Source organism: Puma concolor, chromosome A1, assembly GCF_028749965.1.
Source record: "Puma concolor isolate L17-30 chromosome A1, mPumCon1.1.hap2, whole genome shotgun sequence".
Taxonomy (NCBI): Eukaryota; Metazoa; Chordata; class Mammalia; order Carnivora; family Felidae; genus Puma; species Puma concolor.
Genome location: NC_141667.1, coordinates 194,440,650 through 194,457,626, shown reverse-complemented (window position 1 = coordinate 194,457,626; position 16,977 = coordinate 194,440,650). Strand labels below are relative to the sequence as shown.

The 16,977-nt window shown below is 36.0% G+C and overlaps 1 protein-coding gene across 5 annotated transcripts in view; it reads left to right on the top strand.

Annotated features, from left to right (window-relative positions):
* Positions 1-16,977, top strand: part of PIBF1 (progesterone immunomodulatory binding factor 1) — a 214,689-nt gene that overhangs the window by 10,455 nt on the left and 187,257 nt on the right. For all 5 annotated transcript variants that reach the window (XR_015252640.1, XM_086710673.1, XM_086710666.1 and 2 more), the window contains exon 5: positions 931-1,050. Coding sequence is in view for 4 of the 5 variants with exons in the window: in XM_086710673.1 (XP_086566799.1) it covers positions 931-1,050 (120 nt within the window). In the remaining variant the exon portion in view is untranslated. The remainder of the gene's footprint in view (positions 1-930; positions 1,051-16,977) is intronic.

Here is a 16,977-nt window from a genome sequence, read left to right as displayed (position 1 = left end):
ATTACTCTTTCCAAATGTGCTCATGCCTTCTTAACTTCATAGGAATTTGTCAGATGGAACACTTTACTAGATTAGGTCAGACAAATTCCCCTGAGAATTATGAGTGAGAAGAGAGATCTGAACTGAATGGAAGTAGTGATGTGAAAGATACCCCCTGATTCATCCTGATTATCGCTTACACTGCAGTGGTAGCAGTAGAGCTTCCCCAAGAGCCTAGGATGTAGGCTCACCATTTGTTTAGGCAATAAAGATAGAGCAATGTACAAACTAGGCAAAAATTCCTGCCTATAGGAGTGGAGCATTATAGACGATAAATTAAAAGTAATACGTAGAATGTTTGTCGTAAATGCTATGGAGAAAAGAGCAGGGGTGAGAATAGAAACTGCCACCAGGTGGGGATACTATTTTAAATCAGGTTAGGAGGATTAGGGAGGGTTTACTGATAGGGTGACATTTGATCAGAGACCTGAAAGGAGTGAAAGCATGCGCTATGCATTTGTATGTGGAAAAAATTCCTCTATCAGAGGAAATAAGGGCAAAACTCAGACACATAATGTGTTCAGGAAGTAATAAGCAGGTAATGTGGAATGAGCAGTGTGGGAAATAGAGAATAAGTAGTAAATGGAGTATAGATAGAGGAGAAGAGAGACTGTGCCAGGGATGGAGAATTACAGGTAATCTAGACTTTGAGGAAACTGAATCGGACATCAAGGCTTAATGTTAGTGGTCAAAGTCAGTGAACAACGGTCTTGTTTCTGTTTTGTACAAACAAATGTTTATTGTACGGGTATATATTCTGAAACTTAACACTTTTCCTTTTGTTACTTTCATATTTTTATTACTGATAATTGAGGGTACTATAGATTAGCTAATTTCAATGGTAACTTGGATTCTAAAATGGCTTATTAACTTGATTTTTTGTTTTTAAAGATTCGGTTCTATGAACTAGTAAATCCATTAAGAAAGGAAATCTCTGAACTGCAAGGGAAAAAGAATGACCTATTAGAAGAATTGAGTGAAAATAAAGGCCAATTGAAACAACTGACAGAGGTTTGTATGATTTTGATCACTTGTGGGAGAAGCTGCAAGTTTTTTTAATAGAGAGTTCCTCAAGATTTGTGATCAGGAATATAAAAGTCAATGATTGGAAAATGGGACTGGGTGATGCCGACTACTGCGATTCTTCAAGTAGTGGGAAGGTTAAAGTGGAGATGGTCGTCTGAAAGATTGGCAACGTCAGTCTGTGCTGTTGACTTGTAGTCTGTGGTTGAGTATTTTGTTGTAACTCTTTCATTCTTAGTCTTCGTTACACTATAGCCTTGTTTGTGATCTGAAAGGGAGCTGCTATCCATTTATCATTTTGCCCCTTCGTTAAATACATTAGTTCTCCTGATGCTTGTTCAGAGCATGTGCTCTGATAGAAGCATCAGCCCCAGTGATGTGCATGGTCCTGTGCCTTGTGCTGGCAACAGGGGATTCAAAAGAGTCTCTGCCCTTCTAGGGTTCGCACTCTAATAGAGTTAGAACCTTAGATGATATCTTGACACTGCCATTTTTCTGTGTAACTTGGAATAAGCCGTTTAATGTTTACTGCTCTGTCAGTAAAGAGAGAAGATAACCCTGTTTGTCCATTCATGTCCATTGAACTGCTCATATTTCTGTTTCAAAGTAAAAATGTCATTTTTCGCAAAGTCGCATATAAATATTTTTATGTCCTTTTTCAAGGGCAGCTTTTACCGAAGATGTATTGTCTAGAAATGAATAATTAAAATTTAATTTATATTTCATTGCTCTAATTTGCTGTTCTGTGAGTGCTGGACAGAATCTACTTCCATCATTAATGTAGAGCCAATATTACAGGCAAATGAAGGCTCATATTCTTCCTCTCCTCATAGGAGTGATTAAGTCAGCAGGAGTGGTGGCAGAGAAGCATATGTGCCAATATGAACCCTACTACAAGGTTCTATTTTGGGTTTGTTCTTTTTCTTCTGGTAACCTGCTACATTGTGCAGGTAAAGTATTTTGCACACTTTAGAAAGATAGCTTTTAATGTTTAAAAAATTTTCATCTATAGTCAGAATAATAAAGGGCAAAGTTAGAAGGCCTCAGTTTGGCTACTAGCTAATTTTGCAGGCTTGGCCAAATCATTTAATCTCTTTTTCTGTAAAATGGATGGCGGTGGTGGAAACACAGGACTTACTGGGGACAAGGCAGTTAGATGGGGTTTCAGACTTAGTTCTGTAGCACCTCATGGTACCTCAGCTTCCCTCAGAGACTTCTTATTTTTTTAGGAGAAGGACTGGAAAAGTTTCCTAACCTTGTTTATATCAAGCTACCTCTTCTTTAATGTCTTTAACATTGGTGGATTCTAAGAATGGTTTCTTTTGAACTAAAGATTCCTTGGGCCAAAAAGAAAAAAACTTGCAACTCTAGAATTATTATTAGTATGTGATATATTTTTACTGTGTGGTAAAGCAGATATCCCAACTCTCGAGGGTCAATAATGGCATTGTATCCCAGATCTTTGTTTGTTTGTTTGTTTCAACCTTGCAAATAGCACTTTTAGTGTTTTATTGATAGGAAAACACTAGATAATTTACACTGGTCTGACTCATAGGTTCCTGAGTGTTTTTAATGCACCAATAATTCTTGAACGAAGAAACAGTTTTGTTTGTGAACCTGTATTGGACGTCTTCAGAGATATAGTACAAACAGGATATATATAGAAAGAGAAGGAGAGAGAGAAAGAAGGGTTTATTTTAAGGAATTGGCTCACGTGATTGTGGAGACTTGATGAGTCCAAAATCTGATGGGGTAGGCTGGCAGACTGTAGATTCAGGGAAGAGTTGCAGTTCAAGTCCAAAGATAGTCTGCTGACAGAATTCCTTCTTGCTGAAGGGAGGTCAGATTTTATTAAGTCCTTTGGCTGATTAGATGTGGCTCGCCACGGGATACCTGGGTGGCTCAGTGAATTAAGCATCTGACTTCGGCTCAGGTCATGATCTCACGGTCTGTGAGTTCAAGCCCCACGTCAGGCTCTGTGCTGACAGCTCAGAGGCTGAAACCTGCTTCAGATTCTGTGTCTCCCTCTCTCTCTGCCCCTCCCCCATTTGTGCTCTGTCTCACTCTGTCTCTCAGAAATAAAAAAATAACATAAAAAAAGATGTGGCTTACCACATTATTGAGGGTAATTGGCTGTACTGAAAGTCTATTGATTTAAATGTTACTCTCATCTAAAAAATACCTTTACAGAAAGATCTAAAATAATGTTTGACTAAATATTTGAGTATTGTGGGCTAACCACTAGACACATGAAATTAACCATCACAGAACCCTTCCATGTGTAAGTTTGTTTCTTAAAGGTTTATCATTTCTCAGCTGAAAATATCCTGTCTTAAACCTTTTCCTAAATTTAACAATCATATAAACAGAGAATTGAATCACAATCAGGAAAAAAGAAGCAGTGTCTTGTCTACTTAATAAAAGGTCTTAAAAACCCAGAGAATGTGATTTAGACAGAACAGAATTTACTTTTATATTAAAGCCTCATAAAGTTTGATTCTTCTCCTCTGTTAAGGGCTAATACAGGTCAACTTGCCCAACAGTGAAGAAAAGTAAACAATATTTTTAAATTAAAAGACTTTTATAAGGATATAGTGAACAATAAATATAGTATTTAACGTTAAAAGAAATTTTGCTTAACTATATATTTGGGGGATTTTTTTTTAAATGGTTAGTTAAATTATTTACTGCCCTGGTATTTGGAAAGTTCACAGATACTGGTTTACATTCCATCTTTGCAACTTGACAATGGCATGATGATCTTGGACAAAAAACTTAGTCTTCTTTACTCTCCCCGCCTCTAATCTTACAACTTTTCCATCTACTAAATAGGATGAGACTATATAACACTTTCCTCATATGGCCATTATTAATAAGAGTGAAATTCACTCAGTAAATGTATATCGTACATCTCTTATGTGGCAGGCATTGTTGTAGGTGCTTGGGATACCTCAGTGAGCAAAACAGTGCTCTCAGGCCTCATGGAGTTTATATTTTAAAAGGAGTACAGGGAAACAAATAGTAAGCATTATAAATAAGCACATCATAGAGATAGAAGGTGATAACTGCAAAGGACAAAAGAAAAATGGTTCATAGAGAGCAGGGAAAAAACTATATTCAGAATTCTGTAGGGTCAGCTAATAGGCCTCATTGAGGAGGTTAGACATTTACAAAGACTTGGAGGTAGGGGAGACAACAGAGTCCTCAAGGAAGAACTTCCAGGTGGAGGGAACAGCCAATGCAAAGGCAAGAGGGTGCCTTGGTGTTTGTGGAACAGTGAGGAAGCCAATATGACTGGAATGGTTGAAGGGAGAGAATAGTTAGATAAGATCAGAGAGGTAATGGGCTTGTTGAGGTAATTGTAACAACTTTGATTTTAACCATAAGTGAAAAGAAACATTGGAGGATTTGGGGGAAGATGTGGCATGATCTGACATATTGTGAAAGGATTATTCTGACTGGTACATAGTAGACCCTCAAAGAATTTTAAAGAGCTTTGTTAATGACCCAGAAAATGGATTTTTGCTGAGAACAGACTATAGAGCTCTAAGGATGGAAACAGAGAGACTTGTTATGAAGCTGTTGTAGTTATGTAGGTGAGAGGGGGCAGTGCTTCAGATCAGGGATCAGGGTAGTAGCAGTAGAAGTGCTGTGAACTGGTTGGGCCCTATATGTATTCTAAAAGTAGAGCCATTGGGATTTCCTGATGAATTGAATGGAGGACGTGAAAGAAAGATAGGAGTCCAAATCAACTCCAGTGTTTGGGGACTGAAATCATGATGGATTTGCATTCAGCTGAGATGGTAGCTTGTGGGGGAGGCAGATTTAGGGTTAAAAGAGAGTTCAGGTTTTAGCTGTTTTGAGTTTGAGAGATCTGTTAGATGTACAATTGAAAATACTTGGATATGCAAGTCTGAACTTGGGAAGCTATGTATTTGGAAGTTGTTAACATAAAGAATAATACTTAAAGCCAGGATGGGATCACCACAGGAGGGTGTATACAGAGGGGGGCTAAGTCCTGAGTTCTAGGACAGTTCAATATTGAACTGTAGAATAGAGAAGGAGGATTTAGCCGTGAGGAAAGGAAACCAAGAGAATTTCATGTCCCGGAAGCCAAGGGAGAAAAGTTTGTCAAGGAAGAGAGTCAGCTATTTCAAATGCTGTCCATAGGTCTAGTATGATGAAGTCTGGGAATTCACGTTATATTTAATAAGGCCATTGATAACCTTGTGAAGAGTAGTTCTGGTGGAGTGATGAGGTCAAAACTTTGATTACAGAGTGTTTAAGAGTAGAGGAAAGGAATCGGAGACAAGTCTAGGCAACTCTTTCTGTAGAGCTTTGATTGCATAAGGGAACATCGGTATAGAGATGAAGATGACAGAAGAAGTAGGGTCAAGGGAGGCATTTGTTTTTAAGGTGAGAGAACATAACTAATATACACAAAATTACATTGTTAAACCATAGAAGTTTTTTCGTTGTCAATAACAGACATTCATCTAATTGCTAACCAGCGGTGTAGGCAGTGCTCTTGGACATCAGGGTATACTTGTGTCTAAGGCTCACCACGTCAGTGTGATCTGTGTGATAAAAAGGATCATCTGTGTTTGGGGCATAGCCAGTAATTATATATTTGGGGGAAAGTGTTAGAACTCAGTGGTGTTTGTTGATTGAATTACTCTTGAGTTTTAAAGCATTTTATCTTCATATTCCACGTAATGGCTTTTAAAATAATAATTTTATTAGAGTAAATCACTTAGCTCTTGATGGCTTGAGTTTTAATTTTACGTGAACTTTTTACCAAAAGATGGGACTCAGTTTAAAAAACAACTGAAGAATGTGAATATAACCAGATATAAGGAAGGTAGAGAAGATTATGATCATTAAAGGAAGGTTTGTAAACAGGAAGTTTATCAAAAATCATTGAATTAGGATTCAGTTAGGTTGAAGAGGTAACAGAGATTGCCAGGTTACTGGAGTTCAGTTGTCATCAGTGAGAGTCATTGTCTCGAGGACTTTTAAGTGTTCCCAAGCACCTAGTTTATTTAAAGCACCAAATGAAATTGTTTTTAAGTGCAGATTTCTGTTTTTGGTTCTGTTATTTGAAATGTTCTCGTTTCGGTGCTTTTTACCCAGTGGGTTTCATAATTCTTTCCTCTTCATTATGTGTGCTGTATGTAGAGTAATTTATTGTTGGTGGTTTGAGGCAAGTAATTAGGAACTCAAAAATGCCCATCATATACAAATGGAGTAGCAAAATTTTTTTACTTTTCTAGTGGTATCATTAATTTAGGTCTCAATACATAAATTTTCTTCTTAACTATTGTGAGAGAAAATTTGGATTCCTTCCTAAGGGGAATAAATATTTTGTTTCATAGAGGACAAGTTGAAAATGCATCCAGTGAAAGATAGTATCCATTTCTAAGCTCTCCTAAATTTGACAAATGTAAGGAAGTATTACTTCATTCAATAAGCGGTAAGATACAGTGCCACAGTAAGCCTTGGGACAAGGTAGTGGTGTTAATGGCTGCAATCACTATGAAGTTACTGATATTCAGTAAGTCATGAGTCTAAATTTTTATAGTATTTGACCTTTTCATATAGTAATTCAGCAAACATTTTATCTTTGTATACATTTAGGGTTGGATACCTTAAGGGAAGTAACATGGGTCTTACACACAATGCTATGTAATTTTAAAGAGGAATAAAATCTCTGAAAAAAAAAAATGACTAGATGGTATTCACCCAAGAATTTTAAAGGACTTCAAGGATGTACTTGAAATGGCAGCAGGGGCGCCTGGGTGGCGCAGTCGGTTAAGCGTCCGACTTCAGCCAGGTCACGATCTCGCGGTCTGTGAGTTCGAGCCCCGCGTCGGGCTCTGGGCTGATGGCTCAGAGCCTGGAGCCTGTTTCTGATTCTGTGTCTCCCTCTCTCTCTGCCCCTCCCCCGTTCATGCTCTGTCTCTCTCTGTCCCAAAAAAAATAAATAAAAGTTGAAAAAAAAAAAAAAAAAAAAAAAAAAAAAAAAAAAGAAATGGCAGCAAATGTATAATCTTGTTATTCAAATAGAGCAGTTAGAGTAGATTTAATTGCTTGAGAGATGGTAAATTGTCTACCCATCCTTAGAAACTAAGGACCTTGATAACTACAAACTGATAAACGACACTTCTGTTCCTCCTGAGCTTGCAGAATGCATGAAGACTAGGATACTGAATAATTATTTAAGTGTAAACTTATAGGAGAAGGTCAACAAAAAATTGTTAAATGAATATAAAGGAACAAACCAAACATAGTATTTTACTTGGGTGATACCTGTACATGATGGAATATATAGACTTCCAAAAAGCCATTCACAGACTTCTAAATTTTAGTTTTAAAAATTTTGACAGACTTCTGAAGAATTGTTATCATGAGTACTTGGGGAATTGCTTTCTCTTCAGCGTTTGAAAAATGAGAGCCAGAGAGTAGAAATAAAAGAAACTTTATGAAAAATCAAAATAGAAGTACTGTCCAGAGATAACTGTTAAATCCAATCTTATTAAATATTTAACAGTTTAAAGCATTATACTAGAAAGGAACCCGGAGGAGAATCTCAAATTTGGAGACAGTGAAGTTTTTCTTAGTAGAATACAAAAACTCGTAAGGCAAATTGGAGGAAGATCTCAGGAGATAAGAGGACTGATTATAACTTGTGTGGTTTCTTTTTTATAACCTCTCAGTTTATAATCCCCAAATTAGCATGTTCAAAATTGGTCACCAGCTCTGGAGAGTATAATATATTTCCATTTTATTAAAATATTTTCAAGAATAGATAACTTCAAAGAATCTTACAGGGAATGCCAGTGTATCTATCACCTAATTTCTGCCATTAACATTTTATTATACCTGTCCTACTCACATATATATCCATCCATCCACCAGTCATATTGAGTCTTATGAGAAATTGTCAAGCCTTTTTTTCCATGTATCAATATTTTATTCCTTTTAATTGCTGAGTAATATTCCATTATATGGATGTATTCATTAACCAGTTGATGGGCATTTGAGTTATTTCCACCTTGGAGCCATTATAAATAAAGCTGCTTCAAACATTTGAATATGGGCTTTTGTGTGGGCATGTTTTTGTTTTTCAGGGGTAAATGTTAAAAGTGGAATTTTTCACTTCTAGATTTCCATTTGGTTGTTTATTCATTGTGAGCGTATTTTTCTTTATGCCATTGAGAATAGTTAAATCACTGCTCTAAAGCCTTGTTGCTAATTCCAAAATCTGGGTCACCTCAGAGTTGATCTCTGTTCATTGTCTTTTAAAAATGGGTTACGTTTTTCTGTTTCTTCAGAAGTCAAGTAATTGTAAATTGTTTATTTAAAACATAGGGTAAACTTCGATCATAACATGTGACTGTTGTGGAGACTACATTTTATGTTCCTCTAGATAGTGCCTTTGTTTTTGCTGTAGCAGAAATTAACCTGGTTGTACTCAAGCTGCATACTGTGTCTCTTGGGCAGCATCTCAAATTTCAGTTCAGCTTTTTTGGGCGTTAGTATGGCTTCGTGGGTCTCTCCTACACATACGTTGTTCAGAGGTCAACCAGAGATTTGGCTGAGATTGTCCATAGAACTTAAGGTTCCCTTTCTCTGGTTGTCTGGAATCTGTCCTTACATTAGAGCATCTGAGTTGCCCTAAACTCTGTCTTCTGGTTCTTCAAGCTAGAAAGATGAAGGATTTTCTGCTGCAACTTGGCACCGAGTAGGCCTCCCCTCAAACTAAAACCCTTTAAAAAAAAAGTCAGACAAGACCAGGAGACTCATCTAGGAAAATTTGCTTCTTCCTTGTGCAGATGGACTCTGCTTTAGAATTTGCCTAATTTGGGTCACTTTTCTGTACCCTTAGGTAGTTGTTTTATATTTTCTTGTTCTACATTAGAATTGTTCAAGTGGGAACTAACAGAGCCATTAGCAGATGTGGAACTGCTTACAATTTTGTTTTAAGCGTAGGTGAAGAAAGAGAAAATCTAATCTATGCAGGTAGAATATTTGACTTTGAGATCACCCTACTTTTTTTAAAAAGGGCCTTAGCTCCATGGGAGACACTTTTTCTCAACATGTTTGGCTTTGTACTGACATGGATGGTGATGTGTCCAGCGCTATTAAGAAAAATATTAGAAGCAAAAGAAAACATATTACTAGACCTTGAACCAAGTGTGCAGTTTTGAAAACTGTAACTTTGGTTGTTTGCACTTCCTACCTACTGATAATTATTGAATTCCTGATAAAGCAATAGAGTTTGGAGTTTAGAAACTAAAATCTGGTAATCAGGGAGCTGAGTTCATTCTCTGGAGATATATAAAAACTAGGATGTGTTGAATGAACACCAACAGCTAGGAAAAAATGCAGTTGAAGTTTCTAAAATCACAATACAGATGAGGATTGAGCTGCAAGAGGATAGGAGTACCTGGGTGGCTCAGTGGGTTAAACATTGGACTTGATCTCAGTTCAGGTCTTGATCTCAGGGTCGTGAATTCAAGCTCCGCGTTGGACTCCGTGCTAGGCGTGAAGCTTACTTAAAAAAAAAAAAAAAAAAATTTTGTAAGAGGCTAAACTCAAGACAAATCCAGGAAGGTGCGTACTATGTCATACAACAAGTAGTAAGTTAATAGAAACTTTGAAGAGGAGAGAACAGCCAACTAATATAGATGCTTCAAAAATGACAATAATGACAGTTTCATTGTTGTTTAGTAAGAGAAACTAATATATTTGTTAGTTGTGTCTGAGTTTGAGACTGACAACTAGGAGAACAAATTTTGTACTTTAGTAAATAAGACTTTCCTAGATTGAGTTAGTAGTTTCCAAAATGGTCTTAATTTTTTTCACCACATGGTGGCAGCATATATTCATCTATTTCTTTAACCTGTTTTGGTCTGCTCAGAAAATCTTGTCATTTTTGACCTAAAGGCCAAAGTGTTACCTTGTAACCTTATTTTCATTTATTTTTTTTTACATTTATTTATTTATTTTGGGAGAGTGAGGGGGAGGGGCAGAGAAAGAGAGGGGGAGAGAATCCCACACAGGCCCTGCGTTCACGAACCCTGAGATCATGACCTAAGCCGAAATCAAGTTAGATACTTAACCAACTGAGCCAGCCAGGAGTCCACCTTATTTTCATTTCTATTCCTTACTTCATATCCACTGCCTAAAACCAGTCAAATACGATTTTTTCCTAATAATTCAGATTTATAACTGGAAGACGAAAGTATAAAAACAAAGTTTCCTGGCATAACACATATTCTTCAGACCAAAGGTGTGTCGATTATTACACTGATTTTATAATTATACCTAATAAAAATATTTAGAGATGTTAAAGCCCTGTAAGTACACCATTAACTCTGCTTTTGTTTATATAATCTGGTTCATAACCGATATGACATGAAAACTATCTTAGAAATTTAACAGAAAGTAATTTTTGGGGGCACCAGGGTGGCTCAGTCAGTTAAGCATCTGACTCTTGTCATCAGCTCAGGTCATCATCTCATGGTTCATGGATTCGAGCCCCACATTGGGCTCTGTGCTGACGGTGCAGAGCCTGCTTGGGTGTCTCTCTGTCTCTCTCTCTCTCTCTCTCTGTCTCAAAATAAATTTTAAAAAAAAAAAAAAAGAATTTTTGATTTTTAAAAATGAAGTCACCCTTCCTGACATGCAAATATTAATGAATTTCTGGGATCTTCTTTCATAATTTTTTTTTCCAGATCTGTAATAAAATTTGGAAGTAATATCTACACACTAACACTGGAAAATAGGGCTCATCTTCTACTTCAAATTTATTTATTTTTTTGAGGGGCTGCACCCTCTACTTCAAGTTTAGAGTTTGTAAGTGTCAGTAATGTCTAAAATTAACGTATTTTGAGCTGTATTGTGTGCATAAGCTTGTGTACGGTACTTAGTATTTTCATAAGTGCTGTACTTTTATTTTCTACTTATGAAATCTGTAACAGGTCAAATTTTGTTCCAATGCATGTAGCTAAACCATGTGCAGCTATTTTGCTGCTGTAGAGTTATTTCAGTATGTAAGTTTTGTTTCAGAAGAAAGAAATGTTAACAGTACTATCTAAGGAATTAATGAGTTTGCCCTGAATGAAGCTATAGCGTTTCATGAGGAAATGGTGAAAAATTTTTTTCTTATGAGAACTTTGGTAACTAGGAAGCAAGAAGAGTGTTTTGTTTAACATAACTTCCTCGTTTAGAAACATAGTGACGTTTGTTGAGAAAAATTCTGCAAGATTACCTCGAGGCTCATTTTAGGTACATCTTAGGTATTCGTATGTGAGTAATCCAGTTGACTTTAACTGTATGAAAATGAGGTATGATACATATTTGTTATTTAGGTTTTTATATTTCAGGGATATTAAATTTTCTGAAATTTCTTTTTTATCCGACTTAACTGATGAGATTTAAATTACTTTTTAAGGTACATGTTTAAGATGATATCTGTCATTTATAATTATCCTAGAGTATCTAACAAACTTATCAGTAAACAATAGTTTTGCCCCTATGTTAAAGTAAACAAGCACTTCTCAAAATTTTGATGTATCGTTACATTTGTAGGCTCTTTGGTCAGAGGTAGAACTAAGAATCTCAATTTTAATGAACGGCCTGGGATTCTAATGTGGCAGCTTCGTGCATTTGAAACACACTCTTGAACCCAGTGGCCAAGATGGTATATCACCATATTATGACAGGAAAAAAACTCATGAGGGACCTTACCAAATGCTCAACTTATATCAAGATACACTGTGACCACTTCATTCTTTTCATCTACATCTCAGCCCAGATTCCACAAACATATTTGGTTGTCTGAGAGTTCTTTTTGGTCATTTTTAATTTTATGAGATAACTTTATGATCTAAAAAATTAATTAATAACTGCATATTCTAGATCATCTGAACAAATAATTTATACTAAGAGTGTAATCACTATGATGTTCGTGCCCATGTTTGCATTTAATTTTGTCATGGCACCACAAAGATAATTTTAAAAATAGCCATCAGCTGGGGCACCTGGGTGGCTCAGTGGGTTAAGTGTCCCACTTAGGCTCAGGTTGGATCTCATGGTTCTTGAGCCCCGGGTCAAGCTCTGTGCTGACAGCTCAGAGCCTGGAACCTGCTTCAGATTCTGTGCCCTTTCTCTCTCTGCTCCTCCCCCACTTGTACCCTGTCTCTCTCTCTTTCAAAAGTAAGTAAACATTAAAAATATTTTTCTAAAAAGCCATCAACTTAATATGTAAAATACACACTTCAGCCAAATAAAGGCCGGATTACTGTATGAATACAGGTTTCACAGTTCACATAGAGAAAAACAGTCATGACATTGAGTCATCATACTTGATACCTGGTATAGCTATGCAAAACTCAAAACTAAATAAACTTCTACATGTTTTAACATTTTAAAGTTAAATTATGTAGTCAACATAAACTACTGAGTAGAACAAGCGTTGCTATTTAGGCTTACTTGAAAAAGGAGGAAATAAAGGGATTCTAGGAGCTGACAACCTAAATGAAACCTCATTTCATTTTTCCTTTCATCTAATTCCAGTGATCTGCCTCTTCTTAGCAATCTGCCACTTGGGCTAGCAGGCAGCTGGATCTGACTGAAGTTTTGGACTTTAGGAAAACTGGTGTTCCAATTGTATATTTCTGCATAACAAACTACACTAAAACTTGGTGACTTAAAACTATTTATTTGTTACATCTCTGAAGATTGATAGGTTCAGCTGGTTATTGCTTGCCTGTCTGAGGCTAGAATCATTTGAAGTCTAATTCAGTGACATATTTGGGGTCAGAGCACTCTCTTTGCACCTAGCCTCTCCTTATGACTAGTTTAGGTATCCTTCAACATGGTTATTTCAGCACAAGGCAACTAGAGTCATCTAGTTATCTTTTATCAGTCCTCCAGAGTGAGCATTCAAGCATTCAAGAAACTCAGGCCAACACTTAAAGGCTTCCTAGGACCTAACTATGAAGTCTCAGAACATCACTTACAGCATATTCTTAGTCAAGCAAACCATTAAGAGAAATAGACTACATTTCTCAGTCGGGTCATAGCTTGCCACATATAAGGGAAGAAGTTGATAGAGGCCATCTTGGAGATAAGCAGGTTTGGGGTGTTTCTCCCCTGGCCTGGTGACAGCCTGGAGACAGTGTGAGAGAGCCTTAAGCAAGATCAGGAAAATTGTTGGCAGACGTTAGTCTGTAAAAATCTATGAATTCCTCCCTACTGCCACCCCAAATAAGATGAATACAATCTCCCTTGCCTCCAGAAAGCTGAACAATAGACTAAAGTATTCTATTGAAATAGAGACTTTTATGTTGACCTTTAAAACTAAACACAGTTTTATTTATCTTGAGAAAATGCTTAATTTATATTGATAAAGATTGAAAAATAAAGGGATGGGCTAACAATTATGAAAAAAGACAACAGGAATGTAATATTAATATCAGATAAGGTATAATTTAAGATAAAAACTACAAAACATTAACAAAAAATAATAAAAGATGATTTTTGTAGTCATCAACTTCTGCATATCGAATGACAGTAATTATAAAGAAAAAATTTTTAGAAAAACAAGAACTTAATGAAGTAATAATGCTGGGAAAGTTTATAATCTACTTTCTTCAGAAGTAGATTGATTTAATAGATTAAAAAAAGTAAGGACTAGAAGAATTAATTCAGTCAATAATTTTGATTTAGTTGCTATATACAAAGCTCAATGTTCTCTAATCAGAATTTTTTTTGTCACTAGGAAGTTTACAAAACTATCAGGTATAAACTTGACCACATTTTAAGTACAGATTTTATAGTTCCTGTTAAAAATCATAATTTAGTAAAACTAGAGATAATTAAAAGGTGGGGGGAATAAACTTACTGAGAAGTTCAGCATATCTTCTAGATCAAAGAGAAAGTAAAACAAGAAAACAATGAAAATGGGAACATTTTACATCAAAATCCTTGAGACATTTAAAGCTGTGCCAGAGGAAAATCTAGAGCTTTAAAATGCCTTTACTGTTAAAGAGAAAGATGAAAAATAAAGACATGCAGTAGTCATTTTAAGAAAGAAAGAAAAACAAGGAGTACAGAATGGTTGTATGTTAAGAAATTATAGCTCTGTGGTAATGAGCTTGAAAACTGAAAGAAAAGTGAAATGTCCCAACAAGATATGATGACTAAAATCAACAGAAGTGGAGAACTTGAATAATCACTATAGAGGCATTAGAAAGTGAGTAAAGATGTATTACTGACGAAATTACTACGTTCTCAGATGGATTACCCAGATAGGTTCACAGCTAATTTCCACAAGGAGAGCTGATTCCAGTTAATTAAACTACACCAAACTATTGAAAAAGATGGAAAGCTCTGAGAAAGATGGTGCAAAAACAAAACAGAACAAATCTATAGGCCAGTTTTACTTATTACTACACATGCAAAAGTTCTAAAAAAATGAATTCTAGCATTGTATTGAGAGAATAATACTTTATGATTAAAGTATATTCTAGGATAGAAGGGATAATCTATTACATTAGCAAGTTGAAGGAGAAAAACCAATCATATGATTGTATAAGTAGATGATAAAAGATGATAAATTAAAATCTAGCAACTATTCCTATTAAAGACACTTAAATATTTACAAACAAAATGTTAACCAAAAAATATTTATCCTAAATGGCAAAACAATAAAACCTTCTTCTGTTAACATCAGTAACCAAACACAGATTGGGTTGCTCATTATTAACTAACATGGTCTTGGAGGGCCTTAGCAGATGCACTAAGAAGAAAAAACTATCCATATATAAATTTGAAAGGAGATTTTAAAATTTTTTCTGTGTTATGTTTGAAAAACAGCTGAAATTAATGCAGAAATTTGATATTGTGACTGAATACAAGATTAATATATAATCAGTCTTTCTCTAAGCTTAGAGAAATAACTGCTCAATAACTGCTATAGAGGGGCACAGGAGAAAAATATTTCATTTTGTAAGGAAGGTAATGGACTTCTATGAAGAAAACTGTAAAATCTTAGTGTTGAATTTGGAAGCACCATATTTTAGGAGGGAGACTAAGATCATAAAATTATTACTTTTTTCTTATTATATACTAATCAGATGCAGTTAGTTTATATCCCAATACTTTTATCGTTTTTTGTTTTTTATTTTGTTTAATTTTTATAAAGTTTGAGAGAGAAAGAGACTGCAAGTAGGCGAGGGGCAGAGAGAGAGAGGGAGAGAATTCCAAACAGGCTCTGCGTGGGCTCGATCCCATGAACTGTGAGATCATGACCTGAGCCAAAACCAAGAGTCAGAAGCTTAACTGACTGAGCCACCCAGGTGCCTCTGTTTTTTATTTTTTTGGTAGAGAGGAGAAGCGTTGTACAAGGATTGAGATTGGATAAATTAGTCTATACGAAAAAATACGTGTCTCAGAACTGGCAAGAAAAATGTGAAAAAAAAAAAAGATGAGAGGTGGGGAAAGTTGAGGTACTAGTCCAACCAAGATCCCACTATATACTTCAAAATTAATATATAAACTAAATGTGATACTGGCATAGAAACAAACAAACGTTAGTGGAACTGAATACAGAAGTAGATCTAATTATATTCCACAACAATGGTAGTTTAATTCAGTTGAAGAAGAATGGTTATTTAGTGTAAGGATCCTAGCATAACTGGATATTCATCTATTTAAGGGAAAAAAAAAGGTGTCCTCACATTTTATACCATTCACCAATATTAATTCCCGTTGAATTAAAATTTTTAGAAGAAAATCTAGGCCATTACTTGAACAATAACACAGATTCTTCGGGTCCACATGCCTTCAGGTGGTATGGAAAAATTATTTTCACTTCTAACTAAAAGTTAGCTCTTAATTCAATAACAGATATAAGCAAAAACCACAGTAGGACTGCCGCTACCTATGACACTCTGTCAACATTAGAAATCACATATTTTCATCACAATATTAGTTATTGCAGAAATCTTTAAATAGAGTTGTGCTCATCACTACTTCAATATTACTGTAGTTACTAGGCCCCTCGCCGAGTTTACCTTTAATGCATTCATAAAGAAGGACATAACTTTTTTTAGATGAGCAATTTTTATTTTTATTTTATGTATTTATTTTTAGAGTGAGAGAGCAAATGGGAGAGAGGGGCAGAGAGAGAGAGAGAGAGAAAGAGAGAGAGAGAGAGAGAGAAAGAGAGAGAGAGAGAGAGAGAGAATCTTAAGCAGGCTCCACACTCAGCACAGAGCCCAATGCCAGGCTTGATCCACAACCGTGAGCTCATGACCTGAGCTGAAATCAAGAGTCGGGTGCTCAACCAACCAAGCCACCCAGGCGCCCCAGGACATATTACAGGACTCTTAAAAATACTTTGATAGTTTTATTTCAGTATGATTTGTTTCCTTCATAATTCTGTAAATTTTAATTTTTGCTTTTAGAAACAGTCTCAGAAAGGGTTCATGGGGGGCGCCTAGGTGGCTCAGTCGGTTGAGCATCTGACTTCGGCTCAGGTCATGATCTCCCGGTCTGTGAGTTTGAGCCCCACATTGGGCTCTGTGCTGACAGCTTGGAGCCTGGAGCCTGTTTCAGATTCTGTGTCTCCCTCTCTTTCTGCCCTTCGCCCACTCGTGCTCTGTCTGTCTGTCTCTCTCTCTCTCTCTCTCTCACAAATAAATAAACATTAAAAAAATTTTTAAAAAAGAAAGGGTTCACAGGCATCACTAGAATGCCAGTGGAGTCCATGGCACAAGAAAGTATTAAGAATCCCTAATTTAAGTGAATATTAACAGTGCTTCTTAAACTCTAATGTAAATAAAAATCACCTGGGGATCTTGTTAAAATGAAAATGATATAATAGTTCTGGGATAAGGCCTG